A 22404-nucleotide genomic window follows, 5' to 3' on the forward strand; every position below is an offset into this window, starting at 1 on the left:
TGCACTTCCCCGAAGGAGACGCCGTGAATTTGTTGTTTTTGGACTAATGAGCCCCCAATTCACTCTCTCCTTAAAGGGAAAGCCATAAAACACGTCAAGGACACCATATTTACTGCAGAGGGGGGTATCAGGAGGGCCGTCCCCAAAGTGCTAGTGGTCCTCACCGATGGACGCTCCCAGGACGACGTCCACAAGGTCTCCAAGGAGATGCAAATTGAAGGTGAGGAACACATTGTCTGAAGTCTCTGGACACAGTGTGTCCTTTCAGAATGCTTGTGTTTTGTGATCTTTTTGTTATGAGTTACAATAGCCAATAACCTTTCCACTCATTAAACTCTTTTAAGACTGAATGGTTCTCTCTATACTTATGAGCTTTTCAAAAGATGGTTATGGGCATCAGCAAGGGAGCACCCTTGCTTGCTCAGATTCACTCACGACATTACAAGTACCCTGTTGACCTATTTAATTGCCTGATGTGCAGTGAAGAGGAGACAAGCTAACCTTTTGAAACCACCCAAGGGCAGGGGCAATTGCACCCAAGTATCAAGTCTAGACATGCTGTGCTGGGATGCAATTATCGCTGTAACTTCTTCCTCAATTTCAATGACTTCTGGCACCTACCCCCCAGGTTACATTGTTTTCGCCATCGGGTTTGCGGACGCCGACTATGGGGAGTTGGTGAGCATTGCAAGCAAGCCTAGTGAGAGGCATGTATTCTTTGTGGACGACTTGGATGCTTTCCAGAAGATTGAGGAAAAGCTAGTGACATTTGTGTGCGAATCTGCATCTGCAAGTAAGTGATGCAGTACAAAGACTTATGACATTGATTTGTAAAAAAAAAAAAAAAAAAACAATTGCGATTTTTTGTTGTTGTCTTGAAACAAGCAAAGAAAGAGTGACATTGTTCTTTTTTTCCAGCTTGCCCATCTGTGCCAATGAGAGGCAGCACTATGCCAGGTACTATCATTCACACTCAAACTCCAGAAAAGTTTTTATACTGTCACTGCAGCATGTAATCATGAGCACAATATGTGTCATATTTCTCTTGTTTTCTTGGATTTCGTTTATTGTTTTAGACATTATCATTTTATGGATGCACTGTGCAACATTTGTCAGAATAGTTTATTTTATCGGAACCCCCTTCTCTTTCTATCCCCCCCCCCCCCCCCCCTCCCCTTTCACTCTCACAAACACACACACATATACACAAACACACACAAACACAACAGGCTTTAGGATGATGGAGGTGTTTGGGCTGACAGAAGAACAATACGGTAACCTTGACGGTGTGTCCATGGAGCCCGGCACATTTAACAGCTTCCCCTGCTACAAGCTTCACAAGGATGCCTTCGTTGTCCAGCCCACCAGGTACCTGCTGCGGCCACAGTTAAAATGACCTCGCCCTACTAATGCAGTATATAAGGAGAATGTGTCTAGTCAAAACACCTTTGCAGGAAACAAAATCCAATCTATACTATTTCAGTCATTTGGTGGTAATTTGCTGTGACGATGCAGCAATAGCATCTGTGTCATCTGTGTTATTTAAACTGAGCACTGGCCTGGTGTCACAGTGCCTGGTCACACTCTCTACTCACTCTGCTCTCTTCCAATAGATATTCCGTTGCCATCACGTTATACCTCACTTTTCATTTGTTTTCTAAAAAAAAAAGGCCATGGCTGACTCACTGTAAATAATATAGAGCAAAGGCATGGCAGAACACCCTGACTCAAAACGAACTTAGCTAGAAAGGCATCAGTGCAAACACCTTGTAACTCTGTCACAGTGCTGCATGTCAGTTAACATTGTTACGGCAATAAAAAAAAGTTGTTTGCCTCTTCCACCTCAGGTACATCCACCCAGAGGGCCTGCCGTCTGACTACACCATCTCCATGCTGTTCCGGCTGCTCCCTGAAACGCCAGAAGAGCCTTTTGCTTTATGGGAGATCCTCAACAAAGACAATGAGCCGATTGTTGGTGTAATTCTAGACCGTGAGTGCTTCCAGTAATGATTACTGTAAACTATCTGTCTGTCTGTCTTTCTCTCTCTCTGTTAGTGCATTTGTGTGTGTGTGTGTGTGTGTGTGTGTGTGTGTGTGTGTGTGTGTGTGTGTGTGTGTGTGTGTGTGTGTGTGTGTGTGTGTGTGTGTGTGTGTGTGTGTGTGTGTGTGTGTGTTTGTGTGTGTGTGTGTCCATGTACGTAATTGTGTGTGCGTGTATGTTTCACTACACACCTGCAGGTGTGTAATCTGTTATGAGACCAGGCTTCCACAATGATGACTTAGCAGCTCAGCAGTATGTAATTTAGGGATTAGCCTTTATCTAGCTGTAAAGCGCAATGGTGAGCACCAGGGCTGGAATGAAGAGATAAACAGCAAAGGTCCCATACAATGCATTAGTATGTAAATCTGCACGCGGTAATGGCATGATGAATGAGCCCTGTCCCCCGTCTCCATCACCAGATGGCGGGAAGACTCTCACTTTCTTCAACAACGACTACAGAGGGGAGTTCCAGACCGTCACCTTTGAGGGGCCCCAGATCAAGAAGCTATTCTTTGGCAATTTCCACAAGGTACAGCTTTTACTAGGAAGTGTCTTGCCGTATTCACACGGTCCTTTGTCAGTGTCACACAAATGGGGCATTACATCTGTTCTGCCAGCACCAATGTCATGAGATTTAATTTCACTTCTGTTTCTTTCATCTCCTGAGCAATGTAAGCCACTGAATGCAGAGCAAGCTGTCCATTTGTTAGGACTAGGAGATCAACCAAAAACCTCTTTGATCCTTTCCTGACATGCTATAGAAAAGAAAATAATTTACAATCCACTATTTTTATACCAGTATATCACAATGTTGATGTTATCTGAATTTTAATTAAAGTAATTTTAAGTAAGCAAAGCATCTTAGGACATTTCCCAACAACAAAGAAAATTAAAAGCTAAGAACTATCTCAGTAGTGAAGTTTTTTTTATTTGTTTGATTTATAACGAGAAAAGGAGGAGTAGCTTTTGGACAGATTTCCACTCTCATCCAGTCTCCAGTGATTGCACGTAGGAGATGAAGATCTATGTGTAACTCCTCTTCTCCCAGTTGAGCTCCCACCTCATAGTGGTCATGCATTCATCCAGAACTCCAACAGGGAATGGATGGACAAGCAATAACTCATCCTTAAAAACCGATCCGCTCCCACTTACATGCGGCGCCTGCCAATCTGCCATCACATGACTGTTTAAATTCACACTGCTGTAATTTTTGTTATGTTCTCATTATATCACTCTGTCATTCTCAACACTGTATCCAAACAGTCATGCTTATAAAGCAACTTTAAATTGAATTAAGAGAGGGAGAGCAGGAGAGAGAAGCAGCTGTTAAAGCAGGCAAGGACCTTCCAGGGTTGCTGCTTACGATCAAGGCAGAATGCGTTCATTGTTAAAAATGAATGTGTTCGCAGGGTGCATGAAATCAGTCTCTGCTCTCCCTTGTGACTGACCATCAATAATAACTGTGCTGTCTATGTCACTGAATCTGTATTTCTTTCTTAAGTACTGATGCTTGCAGGGTGGAAAACATGTACCGACATGTTTATGTAACATGTATGTGTCCCAGTAGCCAAAGTTGTTGATGCTGAACATTATTTTCACCATTGTACATTCTAGCTTACCATTTGCCAACACTTATTTTGCCCGTTTGCTGAAGTGATTTAAGACATATGCTATCCCAAGGTTAATATTTACTAGAAGGCTATTACGTTGTAATGCTGCAAGGATCGGTACCGTGGATTAAATTGGTTTTAGATTGGTTTGGTGAGTGCTCACATTTGACACTAATCTGGATGATTGGCTGGGTAATTTGGCATGCAGTCGTCCCTGTTATGAATATGTTCCAGTGATGGGCTTCTCTCTTCATCTGCATTTTATTGCAACCAGAAAAAAACACAATATGAAAACAGAAAGCATGTGCAGGGAAATTGCCATCCAAAATATTGCTGACCCTGGAATATGTAAAGTGACGACATGCATCTCTGAGCCTTGGCAGCGCAACCATAGAATGGGCGGACGCAGCCAGCTCTGCGAGGCGAAGGGAAGCTCATGTTCCCAGCCGTCTGGTTGAAGCTTGTCACTGTTAGCCGGCGCTGATTAAAGTGGAGGACGTAACGCAGTGTCCAACCTTCCAATTGCAAATCTGTTCTGCTGCCCCCCTTTGGGAGCGAATCAGGCTCATCAGTCTGTGATTGCTGTTATCTTCCTCACTGGCCTCTGCCAGCGCCACATCACTCACAGCCTGTGTGAAACACTACATGTCAAAACCCTCCATCCCCTCACCAAACACCCACTCGTCAGAGGATTGCAAAGTGATCGTGCAATCACCTATGAAATGAAATTCAATTTAATTCATTGTTAATTGTAGAACTGTGCCAGGCTTAGCTGAAACCAAATCCTCTCTGGCGTGTACCCTTCTCTGGGGATGCTGCTCATAATCAGGCATAATACACAGCTTTTAGTAAGGAGGGAAAATTCACTGCAGGTATCGAGGCACCACCTGCTTCCTGTCATAGTAACAGGCGGAGCTCTGGGTGACTCACCCCAGGACCCTGCTCCGCTCGTCCGCAGGAGTCACATGCTAAATTACGTGTGACTGAGATAACCGAGCATTACAGGATGAAGGGATTTGCCTGGGCCCTTTGTACTGAAGGCTCAAAGCATAATATGCACTGTCTTCCAGCTCCACCTAGTTGTCAGCAAGACCACAGTCAAGGCCATGATTGACTGTAAGCTGGTGGGCGAGAGGCCTGTAAACGCAGCAGGGAACATCACCACCGACGGAGTGGAGGTGCTGGGGAGGATGGTGCGCTCCAGGAGTCAAAAGGACAATTCAGCACCGGTACGTCAGTCTATCTCTCTCTTTTTGCTCTTTTGACTTCTGTTTTCCTTTTATTTCTCTTTCTCTCTCTCCAATAGCAAAAGTCCACATAATCTCTGTGCTTACAGTAGTGTGTCTGTTTGTTCTATGTGTCTATGTGTGTGTATGCGTGTGTACAGTATGTATCAGCGTGTGTTTGCCCTTGTTTGTGGGTGCATGTCATTTGATGAAATGTGTATGTGGGAGAAGGAAGAAGTGGGCATGAATCTGAATTCTAATTGGAAACATCAGGTATTCCACTGTTTTTGACCTGAGATAAAACCTTATTTGCTTTATATTTTCTTTTCCCCGCTTTTGAACCTCTATATCACAGAGGAAAAGAGATATGTTGTCAGATTAAGCTTTAGTTGTTTGTTGTTTCCATGGATTGCAAACATTTGAAAATAAATACATAATAAATAAATACAACATTTAAACACTTGAAATTACAGGACACTGCGCAGATCTAGTGAGCGTCGTCTGGCACTGCCGTCTGTGCAAGCACGGCAATCCAGACTATTCTCATTTGTAGTTCAGCATTAGTGGAACGAACTGCCTAGCACTACCAGAGCACTGCCTAGCACTACCTTTTGCTCATAAGGTGTGTTTGATAGGTTCATGAGTACACATCAGATTCACATTGACTACATCAAATGCCCTTTGTTTGGAGATGAGTACAAATTCTCGAATAGTAATTAGTATCTTGGAAAGTTGTCACATTTGCCTCACAAGGTGTCATTTATAGAATTAACACCAGTGATTTAAAAACTCACTGCACAAGTTTTGAGATTGATATCTTTGGAGGTTGATATACTTGAACGCAGCAGGCAAACACTAAAGGAATTGTTCATAATGCTTCTTGCTTGATGCCCAGTGTATTCTCCCTGGTTGCCATGAAAGAAGTGCTCTGTCAACAGACAACGGTTGCAACACACCAGTGAAAGCTCTGCACGTCATGTCTGTCCACAGTTCCAGCTCCAGTCCTTCGAAATTGTCTGCAGCACTTCCTGGGCCAGCCGGGACAGGTGCTGTGATCTCCCAGCCCTGGTGAGTGTCTGTTATGTCTGTGTGTGCCAGACCATGAATGACTGTCTGCAAATGTCTGTCTAGAGCACGTTACTATTTATGCCAGATATATAACAATAATTTAAAGTAAAATCGAAGGAATTTGAATTCTAGATGACATTGCTCTGTGACATGCATTTATTATGGGGCTTTGAGGTTGCTAGATATTTTTTTTATGGTGTTGGTTGTAACTGTTTTGATGGCACTCTCATGCTGCGTTTTAGAGAAAGGAGGAAGATTGCCCTGCTCTTCCCCGCTCCTGCACCTGCACACAGGACAGCAAAGGCCCTCCTGGATCCCCTGGACCTCCGGTAAGATCCTACTCACAAAAATAATCTGTATGTAATAACTGTAAAATGGCACTCTCGTGAAGCAACTACTGGTGGACAAACTCTACTGTATATTACTGGTCTGATTCTTGATCAAGCTTATTGAAATAACAGCTATGCTCTAAAGTCTTTGTGTAGCCTCCTGAGAACCAACCCATAGACTCATGTCCTCTGTAGTTTTTTTAAAACATGAAAAAATGGATGACACCTTTTTTTCTTGGTTCCCAGGAGGATATTTTCATATGTGTTTTATACAAATGTGTAAGTGAAGTTATATGTGTCATTCACTGTCACTCACAGGGTGGCCCTGGAATAAGAGGAGCAAGAGGGGAGCGAGGGGAACCTGGCCCTGTGGTACAGTATAACCATAATGCACCCATTTACCACTTAGGATGTATCACTTATATTGTTGAGAATCACTGGAGAGCCGGTATTCATTTCTGACTATGATGTCTTGGCAGAAAGAGGTTTGAAGGAGAAAGATAGGGGATAAGATCAGCTTCTGAAATGCTGCATTTTGAGGTTAAAAACCCAATGCCCAACGATCTGTTACAACATCATGAACGTTGGTGTAATACGATTGACAATAGTGATAAAAACCTAGCATGCAGTGGTCTTTAATCCAATCAAGTCAGGTGTTTTTATTTATTTATTTTTTAAAGCTCCTTTTAGTTTTCCTTCCATCTCCAAAAGCCTCTTGAAAAGCCTTCCAATCACTCCTGTATTCATTCCTCCCCACCAACCTCCCCATTACCATTTGCTCCCGTTTTCCATTTTACCTTGGAAGTGACGGGTGGGGTCCTGGCAGATAAGAATCAGATTGCTTGAATGGTGTGCTATCAGCACATGTAGATTTCCCCCGGTAATGACACTGTCATGCTGGGCACACATGCGGCTCCTCCATCTGCCTGGATTTGGTATTCATTGGAGAGACGGAGGGTGGAGGGCAGATTTAATGACCCTTCCTTTCATCCCGGCCCTCGGCTGCCCATGCCTCTGATTCCGGGCTCTAACATGTTGTTAGCCCAAAACCCACCCAGGCAATTTGCGGCGCAGTCTTGAAGAGCATACAAAGTAGCGTGTCGCCTGGGTATTGTGTGATACATTCACGGGCTGCATATTCTCTCTGTTGATGGCGCTGGATGCTGGAATGAGTCATTCTCGTTAACAAGACTAGCGATTGTACATGTGCATTTGATTCTGAGTCCTTAAAGACTTATACATCTTCCTGACTATTGCCTTCGTATCACACCCATATATTTAAAGTATTGTACCCAGGGACAAGTGTCTAGGGTAAAAGCATGTCAGCTTGGAATAATAGCATGTAATAATGCATAAGAAGTATTTAGTGTTATTATTTGACAAAGGGGCATAATCTTTATCATCATCATCGTCATTGTCATATTCATCACCGCAGCTCTTACCATCACTAATCATCAACACGGCCACACACAGGGATAATAAGGATATTAATGCTCTAGTCACAATCTATAATCACCACCAACCCCTTTTGATCCACAATTGATCTCCCTCTCTCTTTCTCTCTCTTCCTCCCTCCCTCTCCCCCCTCCCTCTCTCTCTCTCTCTCTCTCTCTCTCTCTCTCTCTCTCTCTCTATCTCTCTCTCTCTGTCTTCTCGGGTCAGGGGCTTGCTGGACCAGTGGGAGATGCAGGACTCGCGGGGGCTCAGGGACCCCCTGGCCCACAGGGACCAAGTGGAAGAACCATCATTGGGCCCCAGGTAAGGCACTTGCAGTTTTTCCCACATTTAACTTTCAGATACAGCATAATAGCTACATCACTAGAAAAATTGATGCTAAATCAGTAGTACGGCTACTTCTCTTTTCAGTACTGTCTGGTGAAGAGTTTTTTTTGTAGAGCCACTTTGAGTCTACCTCGCAACAGTTCTCAAACTTCAAAAACACTTTATATCAGCTCTAAGGAGCCTTTTATCCAACAAATAATTCCTTTGGTGTAAATGTCTGACATAGAACGTCGTTAAAGAACCCCTGAGAATGTATTGCTCAGACACATCTATTCTCAAGATATTTGATTGCAATAACAGTCTCTTGGACATTTATTATTGCAATTGAATTGTTTGTGAGCCAAGCATACACAGCCGCTTCTACCAGTGCTCGTGCAAAACACACACACACACACACACCAATATTTCAATCAATATTTAGTGTTCCAGCTTATGACTTTCTGCATTTTCTATCACTGTGTAAAAATTGCAATTCTCACGTCAGTGCTTTACACCTTGAGGGCTGAAAATGTGTGATGATAGCTGGTTTGGTGAGACACCTCATTACCCTCCTAATAGACTGTTAACGTTGCAGTGAGCATCACCTAGGCAGTAGCATTTGTTCAGATATTGACAGATTGATCATGTGGATTCACACCTCCAGGAAGTACAAGGAATGTGTCAGAGCCATAAGCAAACATGTAATTGTGAGAGCTTGTGGCTATGATTCCTCAATAGAGTTTGAGAGAAATGGTGCCTTTAAAGTTAAGTGGTTTCACGTGGGGTTGTGTGTTTGTGTGTGTGTGCGTGTTTTTGTGTGTGTTTTTGTATTTTGTGTCTGTGTGTCTGTGTGTTTGTGTGTCTGTGTGTTTGCTTGTCCTTCTTTAGGGTGGTCCAGGTGAACGTGGTCAGAAAGGGGATGGAGGCCCAGCTGGAGCTCAGGTACACTACAAATCCCATCATTCATCATGTCTCAAGCTTTAACCTAGTTAGGGAAGCTCTTTAAGCCCTAATCTGATGTATTGTTGTCATAACCTATACAGTCATCCCATAAATGACATTTGGCATACACCTCTTAACCTGTGTGAGAAAGGGATGCACAAATGTCACAAGAGCTGGGTTGTACCTTAGAATGTGTGTGTGAGTGTATCTGTATGTGAGATACCATAAACAGAGCATTAGTTTTCATGGAAAACATTAAGGAGGAGTGAGCTGGTAATAAGGTTATTTACCATAAAGTGAATTATTTGCCCATATCTGCACACCCATTGCTCTGTTTATTCTTAGCCATATTTTTGCCCTCAAAGTGCAAGTAGAAGTTTGGAGGTTGGAGGTTAGATGTTTTTGCTAAGGTATGATCCATCTCTCATGGCAACTGTTACAAAAAATGTGACATGCAAAATAGAGATTTCAACAGTGCTGTGGAGTACATTTGTAGATCCTGTACCAGCCAAACCTAACAGGAACAGTGTCACAGTTTGACATTTCCTTGCCTCTATAGCTTTGCAAACACTAGGCCCCTTCTGAGCGTCCTCGTCAGGTGAGGTCTTTGAGTCCCCTTACACCTGCAGCAGAGCTTATGTCAGCCATCAGCATGCGACGAGAGTTTACAACACAGATAAAGCCCCACGCAGACACTCAGACGCCGTCAGCTGCTGTGCAACAAACGGTCCCAGCCAGCAGGTTCAGAATGACTCCCCACAGGGTTCATTGTGTTCTCAAAGCCATGCTGGTGTTGAAAACTTCACTGATAATACTCCGGAGGAATTGAAGGCTGAGTCATACTCTGGCCACTCTTGAAAGACTGATCAATATTCAGCGCATACTGCTTGCTTGGATCTGAGCTGGCATTTGAAGGGATAAGAAAGTCGTTTTTGATTGTGCATTCAAAGTACAAGCTGTACAGAAATATGATTGCTATTTACTTTGACGCAAAAAAAAAGTAATACAAATCAAAAAACAATGTCCTTATCATTTTGTAGGATTTGGTGTGATTGAAAATGAGTCACATATCTTTGTCAAGTGAATTGAAATTCCAGTGTTGGCTGTTTAGCAGTGCAGGACACATCTCCGTTGTATTTCACCATATCTCAGGATGCTAGTGTTTATCTTGACATCATCGTAACCATTTCAGGGCAACCCAGGAACAACAGGACCACGTGGCGGTGCAGGACCACCTGGCCCAAGGGTAACCATCCAATGAGACATTGTTATCTATTCTTTATCAGTTTCATGACTATTGTAGCGGAAATACAGACCATACTTGGGAATATGTCTGAAACATTCTCTGGTCTTCTTGTCCCCAAGGGTCAGACTGGCAAAGATGGACCTCAAGGACGGCAGGGTTCATCAGGGACTATTGTAAGTACTGCACGTTGTCACATGATGTGACTTTATAACACCTGCAGTACTTTCACCCATAAAGTATTTTTTTTCGTTTTGAGTTTTTCTCTCAATACCAGCTTTATCAAAACTTCCTAACCAACAGGGTGGGCCAGGAAATCCAGGGGCGCCAGGCCAAAATGGACCACCTGGACCTTTAGGAGAACAAGGCCCGCCTGTAAGTCTGTTTGCTTGGCTTTGAGCTTAAGATCACAACTGTCACAGCTGTCACAGCTTAGCGACAAGAGAAAGGATGAATCCAACCCATTTCTGTAAGGGGCAGGCCATTTCCGGCCATGGTTGTTGAGTTCTGTTTAGTTGATTCACGCTGATGTAGTCTGGTATGTCATTTGTTCTGACGGGCTGGTGTTAGCCATGTAGATGTAACACAACCCTGACCTCTGCACCTCTTCCAGAATGTGCCCTTGGTTGTTCCCACCCAGAGAATAGGATTAAGTGCTCACGCCTGCTTTTGAACAGCACGTCTGTCTCATCTTGTCAGTGTAATGTGAGAGACACATGCCGGAAGCAAAGGTTTGAGGGGCAGTGTTTAAGTGGGAAGGATTAAGAAATAAGATCTCTTGACAGGGCCCGTGAGACGAGCACAGAGACTATATAGATATGAACACTTTAATGGAATAGCTGAAGATGGACAGTTGACCAAAGATTCCTGTTTTAGATAGTTTAGATAGCTTGTGAACTGAACTGAAATTGTACTTGTCAAACTGTACATAGCAGGCTGTACTTGACAAAACTACAATTGGTTGGTTGGTGTGATGGTTTTTAGTCATGGGCCTGTTTTCTTGGAAGTTAATACATTCAGAATGACCATGTGTGCTATGTTACAAATGTCCTCAAAGGGCCACTATTTCAGTCCTATCAGAGCAAGTTGTTCAAAGATTGTTAGCCCCTTTCTTGGCATGTTGTTTCAATACACTGAGGATGTCAGTCATCATAGTCCTGTCCTAAATCTCAACAACTCTCTGCAAGCGCATTGTCATCTCAGCCATTCAGTTATAGCCATGGTGATAAGGAATTAAAGTAACACTATGCAACAATTTGAAACTTTTTGAGGTTTGGTTTTATAGGCAACTAGTTTTGGTATCATCCTCAAATTAATTTTGATAACATATGGTCATGTGAAGGACCGATAAACACCTGTGTATTTCCCACTACCCATCCAGGATATGCACTATATACGTAGTTCTGTGTTTCCTTGCTGGAACAAAAATGGAAGAAAAGCTTTCACAGCATGACATTGCCAGCTATACTACCAGTTAGTGTGTTGGCCAGCTTCTATCAGTGTCAACTGGGCTGTTGGTGGTGTTTGCATGGTTTTTGCATGCCTTTTAGGTAGTTAGCATGCTAGTTTTGGAACAGAACTCCTTATTGGCTGCTCTAACATTAGAGTCATTAAATTGGGACAAAGTCACCCTGGCAGCACACTCCAGCTGTTGCCCTGACAGCTCTGTCCTTTTGTTTGCCAACGAGTGGTTTGCTCCACAGGAATGTCTCGCACACCTAAGACCCGCCCGTCTATCACACCTGAGGGAGCAGTCTGCAACTATTTCTAATTGACCTGCCCATATGACTCATTAAACATTGAAATAAAAGGGGGGGAAATATCTTGTTATTGTTGTGCATCTTTTTGGCATGCCATAAATTCCTCCCTCCATTCCTTCCTTCGTTGCAGGGTCTCCCTGGAGTAAAAGGAGACAGGGGTGAACGAGTAAGTGGCTGCGCCCTGAACTACACAGATCAAATAGTTATCATAATATCCTCTCACCCATAATTACAGGCTGTCATCTTCAGCTGGTATCTGACATTTTGCCAGGATGTAGTTACCACCAAGTCCTTTGTACAAACGTAAAAGGATATAGTGACACTGGCTATTATGTGCCTATGGAGTTTGAATCTGTGATGGGTTTTCTCTCACATAAGCTTTCATCTGAGATATGTAGAAGACACAGTACACACAGGAGTGAACACATATAGAATGTAATTATGAATTCCCCTGGAGGAGGTGGAGAATGTTTTTTTCATGAGTCTCTGTCTGCCGTATTGGCAGCCCACAGAAGGTAGTTAACATGCCAGTTTACAGCACAGGGATGTTGTCTGTCTAAGGCATTAGAGGCAGCTATCCTCACAAGATTACTGCTGTTTATCCTCCCCAGGGTGATGTCCAGTCCTCATCTAACGTCCAGGCGATCGCACGACAAGTCTGTGAACAGCTCATACAGAGTGAGTCTTTTTTACACACACTTGAAATACTTTTCACTATATACTGTGAACGGGGGGGGGGGGGGGGGGGGGGGGGGGGGGGGCTAGGTATGAATGAGAGAATATGCACACTACTTGTGTTTGTGAAACGGAAAGAATAAACCATCTAGATCTTTAGACTATACCAATGAGATCTAATGCAGCAATGTCATTTTATCCCATCCCTCCCTCTGTCTCTGTGACTGCATTGACAGGTCATATGGCGCGATTCAGCTCCATCCTCAACCATGTCCCGAGTGCACCTGTGTCCGTCCGCACAGTTCCCGGACCCCCTGGTGAGCCTGGCAGGGCAGGAGCCCGTGGAGCGCAGGGAGAGCAGGGTCCTCCTGGAAGGCCTGGGTTCCCTGGAAGCAATGGAGAGAATGGCCAACCAGGATCCAGAGGTACTGAATATGCTGTCAGTCTCCTACAGTTAAATATGACCTTCAGTTAATTATGACCTTCATGAGTGACAGTGGCTGAGGGATTTAACTCAGGTAAGCCTGAGGAGGAAAGCTTCAGGATTTTGCCGATTTATCTACATCTACAGCTCGTCACGAAGCTCTTGTAAAAAGTTTTTGGTCTGTAACATTTAAGAGTGAACTTGTGTCCAGCAATCAGGAAGAAAGAAAGGTGCTTTAAAAGAGATTGTCAGAGGGGTCTTTATTGGGTAGGTAGAATAGCTGAATGTAAGTGTGACTGGACTTCACAGCACAATAGCACTTTGTCAATTCTTCGCTCCGAAGTACCCAGAAGACTATAAAGTGGATTATTCCACCAAATTATTATCTTATTATAATCAGACAGCTATTTCACAGGAACAAGATACATAACAAACGTGTTGGGTTAAAGGCACAAAATCACAAAGCTGATTAATACCAAGCACAAAATCCATGACCACGGTTTTGTATTATCACAAACTCCTTTTGCCAGGGCTTAGAGAGGAAAGTGTGTATTGAATGTTAAAGTTTGTCTAGATTGAAAGTAGAGAACAAAAACTTGGGCAATATTACATGGTAAAATTATACAGTCTCAGGTGTTTTTTCAGGATTGTGCTTGTGTTCTGTGTGCCTTTCCAGGTCTTGGGGGTGAGAAGGGAGAAAAGGGAAGCCCAGGCGTCGGAGTCCAAGGTCCCAGAGGCCCTTCGGGTCCTCCAGGTAAGACTGAGAAATCCCACGTGTCATGAAAGCCGTGCAGGCAACAGCGCTAGGATTTTCTCCATCCCCTCTCCCAGAGGAAACATCAATCTGTTGAATACCAAGAGCGAGAAGTAGGAAATAATTCCATCTGTGTTTCATCTAAAGCTATAGCTTGTCCCTCCAGTGGAATATCAAAAGGGAAATTTGGTGCTTTCTCATTTTTTCGTGACTCTGAAGGCTTTCTCTGAAAGATGCTCTCATTGGCTCTCGACTCTGAAGCTGATTGAGCGTCCATGTGCCTGTTGTCCACTGAAAGCCTTATATGATAGTTGTCTGCCTCTTCTGAATGACAAAGAAGATGATTTCTGAGGGAACTGGAGAGCTTGATTGCAGTGGGAATAGGGAGCAGCTGACATGGAAATATCACTCATTCACTCAAGTTCTTTAGCGGCATATTGATGTATGTAATGTCTAAAGACTAATACCTTGAGTATAATTGAGTGAATTGTGTACTTTTTAAAGAAAGCATGGACAGTAGATAGATGGATGTATAATATCCTGGATGGGTTGTTGAAGTGATGGATGATTGGACTATTGGCTGTTGAATAGCCAATCACGTGGATAATAGAGTCAAAGACTGTAGTTGTTACGTTACCATGCCAACTGTAGCATTTCGATTTCACAGGACCACCTGGAGAAGGCCGGACTGGTAGCCCGGGTGGATCTGGTCGCCCAGGCAACCCTGGTACTCCTGGCCGACCTGGCATACCAGGCCCGGTTGGATCAGCTGGCCCCCCAGGCTACTGTGACCAGAACTCCTGTGTGGGCTACAACATAGGAGGTAACACCCGACACCTGCACTTCCTCCTCACATGAAACACACAACACCTCAGGCACGCACACAGTCTGGTGAAGAACCATACAGACATCATGTGGAGCATATTTCAGACAGCACTGTATGACTCCACTCAGATTTGAGGTCCCTTTCAGTGTACTCTTTAATTGGAGTCACAATGAGTGGTGTGGTGAAACTGCACATCAGCAGATATGGTACATATGGTAAGTTGTGGCACATTTTGCATTTACCATCTGATGACAGTGTGTAGAAATGAAGACTCTTCAGACTGTGGTCATTATTTCAGCTATGTCCCTGCAAAGTTCCTTCTTTATAGTTCCAAACCTTTTACCTCGGTGCTGTGACTGCAACACACTGAAGATCTCGGTGCTTCCATGGGCAGGTATGTTTGGCGTGTGTCTGCAGACAGCACCCAAGGGTCAAGGTTTGGACTGAACCTAGCTGATGTTACCCTGCTCTCTATAATTTGTAACAAAGTGTCTCAAGTTCCATTGGCAACATTTCAAGGTGCAACAAGAGACCGTTTCTCTACAACTCCTTGAAATAACAATTAGCCTGAGACAAAGAATTCTGTCTGGATATAATTTGCATTTACAGCAGAATCCATGTAGATTATATCTTTAAATTACCACATTTAAAGATATAATGCTAATGTGCCTGTGTTCAATTCTATACATGAAAGTAGTCACCTGACTGACGTATACTTTGACTATATGTCCTTGAATTACACATATGTTTTCCATATGCATGTGTGTACAAATATTTTTCTATAAAATATTTATGTTCATGAATGAAATGATAGCAATTTTGACATTGTAAAGAGGAATGCCAGTATTCATTAACTTGCCGTGACAAAGCATGTGACTTTTCCGTTAAGAATGTGACGGTAATGTTTAGTGCATGTTGGCTAGTTGTGTTGAATGCACCTGAATGTAGCCCACCCTGTGAATACCCAGTCCTGTAATGGTGTCCATCTCTTGATTCGCCAATCAGAATGCAAAGATGGACAGCATCAGGTTAGTGGTATTGCATAATCCCACACAGGTGGGCGTGTCCCTGATCCATAGTGAGTCTATAATTAATCAGTGCTCTCATCAGCATGATGACACCATCTTGTCTTCCTCATTAACATCTGTATGTGCATGTTTGTTTATGTTTCTCTGTGTTTGTTCTGTTTCTGTCTCTCTGTCTCTTTCTCTCTTGTCTTTTACCCCAAAGGCCAACCACAGAATCTGAAAGTCTACTGAGGTGAAGCCTCCTCAGACACATGCAGATCACAGGCTGTCATCTGTGATCTGTGCGGATGTGTACAGTAGTCTACGAGCAGCACAGTTCCAATACTCAACCACACGTAAAACCACAGACACAGATGTATTGCAGAACAAACAGAACGCACATACACACACACACACACACACATACACACTGAAAACCACGCCACACACACAGGCACATCCAGACACATACAGACATCTATTGAAGCCTTGTCCCGTTTCCTCTTCAGTCGATATTTTGTACCATATGCATCACAGGCTCACAGTGACACTCTCATTTAATTCATTTGGTTTTCAGACCGAGGCGCACATTTCAAGAGAGTAAACAAAAGAAAGAGCCATGCCAGATATATCTCTGCGAGGGTGGAATTAATTTGATATTGAATGCAGTGGAGGAGAATGGAACCCTTTGTTCCATGCTGTATCATTGCCTTTACATTCTCAATGAAATGAATGCCACCCTTGCATGGTATAAGTGGTTTTGAAGCCACTGTCCTCACTAACTCTTTTGAAATGCAGCGCAAGCTGGCCTCCAGGCACCTGTGTTTTTGATTATTCTTCAAAAACCATTCATTACATCGCTGCACTACATTGCTATGAGATCAAGCACAAATACAGATTTACTTTGATAGTGAGATTCCTTTTGTATACCTTTATCCTTGTAGACTTCCGTGTCCGTGTATTGTGTCCCTCTTTCTATGTGTCAACTTCAACTTTGTCAGTAACTCTCTGCCTTTCTATATCTCTGCTCCTTCCTCTTGTCCCGTCTCTCTAACCCTCCAAACAAAAACTCACTCACCTTTGCTGGGGTCGGTGGTGGTAAAAGAGGAAGAATCTGATGGTGACCCATCTCCTCGGCGTATTTCCGTAGCCCAAGTGCCCAGCTCCTACCAGCCGTATGACCCCAGGGAACACGGCGAGGCGGAAGATGGCACGTACAACTACGGAGTTGCCTACGGCTCTGAGTACTACCATCCCAACTACCCAGCCCCCCAACCCGTAGCCCCAGACGATCCGCTGCTGGAAGCAGGCGGAGCCACGGAGCTCCGGTCTCCTGGCGTGCACCGTTCCTCGCGCAGCCTGGCTGAGATAAGAGAGGACACCGCTGCGACCCAGGAGCATCACATCGGCCCAAAGGGAGACTTGAAACCTGCTGACCTCCATTGAGCATGTGGCTAGTGCAAAGCCACCTTCCCAGGACTCAGCGGCTCACACGTGCGTGCTATCTGTGGGAACATCATCAAGTGCCTGATGCAAAGCCCCCGGAAAGGACCTTTAGGTTGACTGGAAAGGGGGGTGGCGGGGGGGGGGGGGGGGGGGCGTTTTTATCTCTCAGTCTCTCTTGCTGTCAACATGCATGGAGCCCCGATTGTGTGAATCAGCTGTGGTGTTTGTTTTTGTCACGTAATTTCTGGGTCTCATATCAGTGACCCCCTCATGTCTGTAAGAAACATTTGTACAGTCTGTGATCTAATGCTGGCAATGTCTCCCTGCCTCAGTCACTCACCTCCTAAGGCTTCAGTCGCCTCATGTGTTAAGTGCCTGTTTATATTCCTAGCAAATATGATAGTTAGATATTTTTGTTTGATTCTGTAGATATTGTATGTGTTAAAAGGTTTTTTTCTCTGTGCGATACATACAAGGCACAACTCACAGATGTCACCATATACCGATTGGAAAGTTTGGAAGATCTGCTGCACTTGATTTAGCTCCTGTTAGATTTTTAAGTTGACTGATTTACATGAAAATCCCTGATTTGGGTTTGATTTTGCTATATGGAAGCCCTGAGGCAAAGGTGATCATATGTGCTTGTCGCTTGGTCACACTGTTTATTTATTTTGGAGAAAAGTACGAGTCCATATAAGAGCGAATTGCATGTTTTATTTGTTTTTAGTTTTGGTGCCAGTGTATTTTGTTTTCAGGTCAAATTTGGATTTTTACCAATTAAAACAAATCAACCTTTTTTTCTACACAGGGCCTGAATAAAATTTCGGCCATTTGGTTGGCTGCCTCTCAGATCAGCTCAGGCAGCAAAATTGTCTGATTGTATTCAAGCCTAAATATTAAAGGGGGGTATAGGATTAATTAAAAATGGCAAAGAATAAACTGAGAGCTTGGTGGATATTCAAGTTGTTTAATCTATGACCTGATGCATTATGTAATGTAATATAGCAGTTATTGCAATATGATGGATATGTGTTCTTTATAATGTTTTGTTGTTACATTATAATGGCTGAGTTTAACCCTACTGCATTATATCGCATTGTTATTGTGTTAAATAGTTAGGCCTGTGGTCTAATTGCTGTCCAAAAGAAAATCTTATTGAACTGGACTCTGTCAAACCTCTTACCATCATTGTTGCTATCAAGGAAATAATTTATTTTTGACTTGGTATTGTTTTTTCTAAATCATTAAATAACATAAGTACAGCCATGAAATACATGCTTGCTGTAGCTTTTGTTTTTTAATCCATGTACTCATATAAATCAGAAAAAAGGCACTTGACTTTAATCTTAAATATTGCTCTGTGTATGGAGTCTTCAGAAAGGTTTCTTCAGTGTTTTACACAAGTTACCAACAAAGTCCAGAGCCACAGCATCTGCCACACACACACACACGCACACACACACAAACACACACGCACACACACACAAACACACACGCACACACACACAAAAACACACAAACACACACAAACACACGCAAACACACACACACACACACACACACACACACACACACACATACAGATCAAGTCAAGTCATGATGTGTATCAGCAGTAGAGTTGTGGACTAGCTCTGTCTCCAGAGTGAACGGCTATAAAAAGCAGCAGCCCTTCCAAATCCATTGCTGCAGTAAATCAGATCCATCCCCACAGCCTGGGGCCCAACACAGGTGATGGGTGAGGTGCCACCGAGAAATGGTTAGCTAATCCCAAGTGTTTATTACATGTGCAGTGGAGGGCTATAGTTCAGAGAGTGTGGCTGAGGTTTTAAAAGCTGATTCACGAAAACCATCACAGAGGTTAATGAAGAACATAAAGGGCATGGTCTATGTCTGTTAATTTCTGAAAAAGTAATGTGGCACAGAGTAAGTGGACAGAGTTCGAGTGAGGGAGGGAAGCAGTGGTGGGTGGTGCTAAAACAAAAAGTGTTGGGGGGCGGGCGGGCGGGCAAACAAACTCACTCATTGAATTTAACAAGCATTGAATCACTGGCCTGTAGTACTGCTTGAGCATTAATACTGCCCTGCGTTCCTTTTCAATCCAGTATCTTTTCAATTGACAACATAGCCAATGCATTAATGGTGTTTCTGTGTAGAGTTTAAATTCTTTTAAGCTCTCAATCTCATAATATTCAAGCAAAGACGACTCAAGACTCCACATAATGTTGCAGTCTATCATTCTGGACAGGATGTGTTGAGTTTTTGATCACCTCTTCTTTGTGCCTTCTTATGCCAGTCCTGTGGCTTTCATCTAGCTGTTCAGCATTGCTAGGCTTGCCTCAAACATTTGTCTCATAGAATTGTCTAGATGGCTGCAGCTACTTTTAACCCATTAGCATTTTTTTTCAGAAGGATGTTTTAAGGCCTTTTACCCTAGTAGTTTTCCACAGTGCTTTGGTGCCGAGACTTTGAAATAGAAAACAGGGAAGGTAATAAAAAGGCATTACTTACACTTCGACCCAGCCAGTAAACACTGCGGTTCCATTTGAAGTCGCTTTCTTCCTAAAAGTACCTGTCAGATAGCTAATGATGGTGGGTGTGAGCAGGGAAGCCTCGAGAATTATCCAATTGCATTTGGCCAAAAAAGACCCATAAAAACAACACCCATTCACCGCCAATAAAATTGGAAAATCTGAAGCAACCAATTAAAGAGTAGCCTCAGGTCAGCTGCTTGCCAAAAGGTGAAGGACTTGCATACATGAATGCTTGTGTAAACAGGCTGACTGATGCCCCTCACCCAGAAGTCTAGTATTCACACAGAAATGAACCAAATTTTATTTTTTAACCAATTCAGACACGACAACCAGGGGCATTGTACAAGTAAATATTTCTTTATTTCATAACCATATCGTATTATCTAATCAATTTATGTTTAACGTGTTTAAGTAAATTTTGTTCTCTGGATAATTGAAAGGGTGGCTGCGCCCTGCATTAACCAGCCTCCACCGGGAAGGATAATTAACAAGACAGAGTGAGACTTACAGAATGACTTATGGATGATAGAATTTGGTATTAATCTACCACTATACTTGACTCTATACTTTGATCTACGAGAGTGAATACACTCTAAAGAAATCCTTTTCAAATGTAATTATGTTATTTCACCGCAAGGTTTCTTGTTGTCGCATTTTATGCGCATTTCTTTGTCAGTAATGTTTTGCAGTGACAGGCATTGAGTGACCAGTACATTTAGAGAGATAAAGTTGAAAGTATGATTGAGTAGGCCTTCAAATTGAGTATGAAGGAGAGAATATGTTAAAGGAAAAATGAAAGCAAATTGCTTATTAGTTAGATTGTTTGAATTGGTCTGGTGAAGAAGGAAGCCCTGCCCCCTTGAGCTGCAATCCTGTGTGTGATCAATGGCCGCCAGTGGCACTTCCATCAATACTGCCTCCCTCACGCTGCAGTTCCTCTCCGGAAGCTCAGCACTGGTAGGATCAGGAAGTCCACTTTAGGTGCTGCTCACGTTAGACCGATGAGGCAGAACACACATTGCCCTATTACAAACTCTCCTGATTCCCTTTGCTTTTCTTTTTGTTTTACTTTTCATCTACAACCCCAGTCTCCCTGTTAACACCACACTATCTGTCTCTCTCCCTTGCTACACTATTGTAGGCCAACTCTTTCTTTCTCTTTTAGCAAGTACAGTGTACTGAAAATGAACCCTGGATAATACAATAGGCTAAAAAAGACTTACCTATAACACCTAATTTTTCCTAATACCTATCACAAACACAATGTTTGGATTAGGACTCATGCACACTTTCTACTGTATACTTTTATGGAGCCCAGCTGACAGCTGGGAGTAGGCACATGAACCAGAGTGTGATACTATGTGCACTCACCATGCTAGACACATTCTTACTATCGCTCAGGCAAGTCGTGACACGACCACAACTGGGTTATAAGTATTTAGGTCAGATGAAGAAGAAGGGCTCGGAAGAATACATTGTGGCAGATGTTCCCCCCCCCCCCCCCAGCCCCATCTGTGCAAACTCTCAAAGCGTAGCTAGTAGGCTACACTCACCATGTCATTTACAGGTGCATTCTTAGGTCGTGAAGCAGATATGGCATTATGCTGCTCACTGTGTAAATGTGTGCCTTACGTGACAACGATAGTATAGATTCCTGGTGTGTTTCCCTGTAACCCCTGTTTCATATCTTGGAATTATTTGCATTGGCAAACTGGGCCACCTGGCAATAGCAATGCGAATAACAGCTGCCTTGAAATGTACATAGACTGCCCCCTAGCGTTCATTACTAGACATTGCAATGTTTTGGGATCTTACTAAAAGGTTATTTACACACTGCATCATTTTGAAAAATGCCAAAATGTGGGCAAGGGGCGGAGTGGGGCTGAGAGGTTTTTTTTAAAGTCCTGTGAATGATGAGTCCCAAACAGTAAATGAAAATGAGACACACTAATGGGCAGGAGAGGTGGGCCACCCATTCTGTTACGTAAATAAGTCTCCAAACGGTTGACTCTACGTCAGCATCAGCATTGCAAGGTTGAGGATGATTTTACCCATTGCACAGGACTGTACCCATTGGTTACTGTTACATTCGCCACAATCATACAAAGTACACTTTTGAGAAGACTGTCATTCACAGAAGCGTGGGTGTGAAACCACTCATTAGCCTACTTTATTGTCTCTAGTGGAATTATTGTAATTACGTAAAACAAGAGATTGGTGGAACACTGTTTGTGAACCCTGTGCATCTGAACAACAAAAACAAGCTGCACCAGAAACAGGCCTTTGGGAGAATGCAAATGGTGTGTTATAGTGAAGCTTGTCAATATAGGTGTAAATAAAACTACAATGAATAAACCTGGTAAATTGGTATATTAACGTATATTAACCTCCCTAAACCCAGGGAGGGAGGTGCGTAAGGTTTTCCACATTTCAAGCATACATAAGGACACACACATGAAGTGCGTCAGCCACAGAGGCACCTAGCTTGTATAGCTGAAGAAGGAGTTTTCTTAACCATGTTTACCAACATCAAGTTTTGATCAGTATCATTTTGTGTGTGTGTGTATGTGTGCACATGAAATACATACATATATAGGCCTACACATATACGTACATAGTTTGTGTGTGTGTTTGTATACGTATACTGTATGTATATTTAATGTATATGCATATGTATGTATGTATATATGATCTTTGTAATTTGTATAAGGTTAAATCTACTAAATCTACATATACAAGCACCGCCACATTCCTATTTGTG

At 43.1% G+C, this 22404-nt stretch overlaps 1 protein-coding gene across 1 annotated transcript in view; it reads left to right on the forward strand.

The window, feature by feature from the left end:
- The window catches only part of col14a1b (collagen, type XIV, alpha 1b), a gene marked incomplete at both ends in the record, with an annotated part of 63142 nt that extends 46030 nt beyond the window's left edge, over positions 1–17112 (forward strand). Inside the window, 21 exons of the mRNA XM_080836333.1 lie at positions 77–220; positions 629–793; positions 919–957; positions 1230–1368; positions 1848–1990; positions 2461–2570; positions 4722–4880; positions 5868–5945; positions 6188–6274; positions 6593–6646; positions 7937–8032; positions 8924–8977; positions 10170–10223; positions 10343–10396; positions 10524–10595; positions 12111–12146; positions 12592–12658; positions 12892–13080; positions 13756–13833; positions 14501–14656; positions 16817–17112. Of these exons, the coding sequence (XP_080692459.1) occupies positions 77–220; positions 629–793; positions 919–957; positions 1230–1368; positions 1848–1990; positions 2461–2570; positions 4722–4880; positions 5868–5945; positions 6188–6274; positions 6593–6646; positions 7937–8032; positions 8924–8977; positions 10170–10223; positions 10343–10396; positions 10524–10595; positions 12111–12146; positions 12592–12658; positions 12892–13080; positions 13756–13833; positions 14501–14656; positions 16817–17112 (2270 nt within the window). The remainder of the gene's footprint in view (positions 1–76; positions 221–628; positions 794–918; positions 958–1229; positions 1369–1847; positions 1991–2460; positions 2571–4721; positions 4881–5867; positions 5946–6187; positions 6275–6592; positions 6647–7936; positions 8033–8923; positions 8978–10169; positions 10224–10342; positions 10397–10523; positions 10596–12110; positions 12147–12591; positions 12659–12891; positions 13081–13755; positions 13834–14500; positions 14657–16816) is intronic.
- Positions 17113–22404: the final 5292 nt, after the last annotated feature.

The sequence above is a fragment of the Sprattus sprattus genome (assembly GCF_963457725.1).
Source record: "Sprattus sprattus genome assembly, chromosome: 4".
Taxonomy (NCBI): domain Eukaryota; kingdom Metazoa; phylum Chordata; class Actinopteri; order Clupeiformes; family Clupeidae; genus Sprattus; species Sprattus sprattus.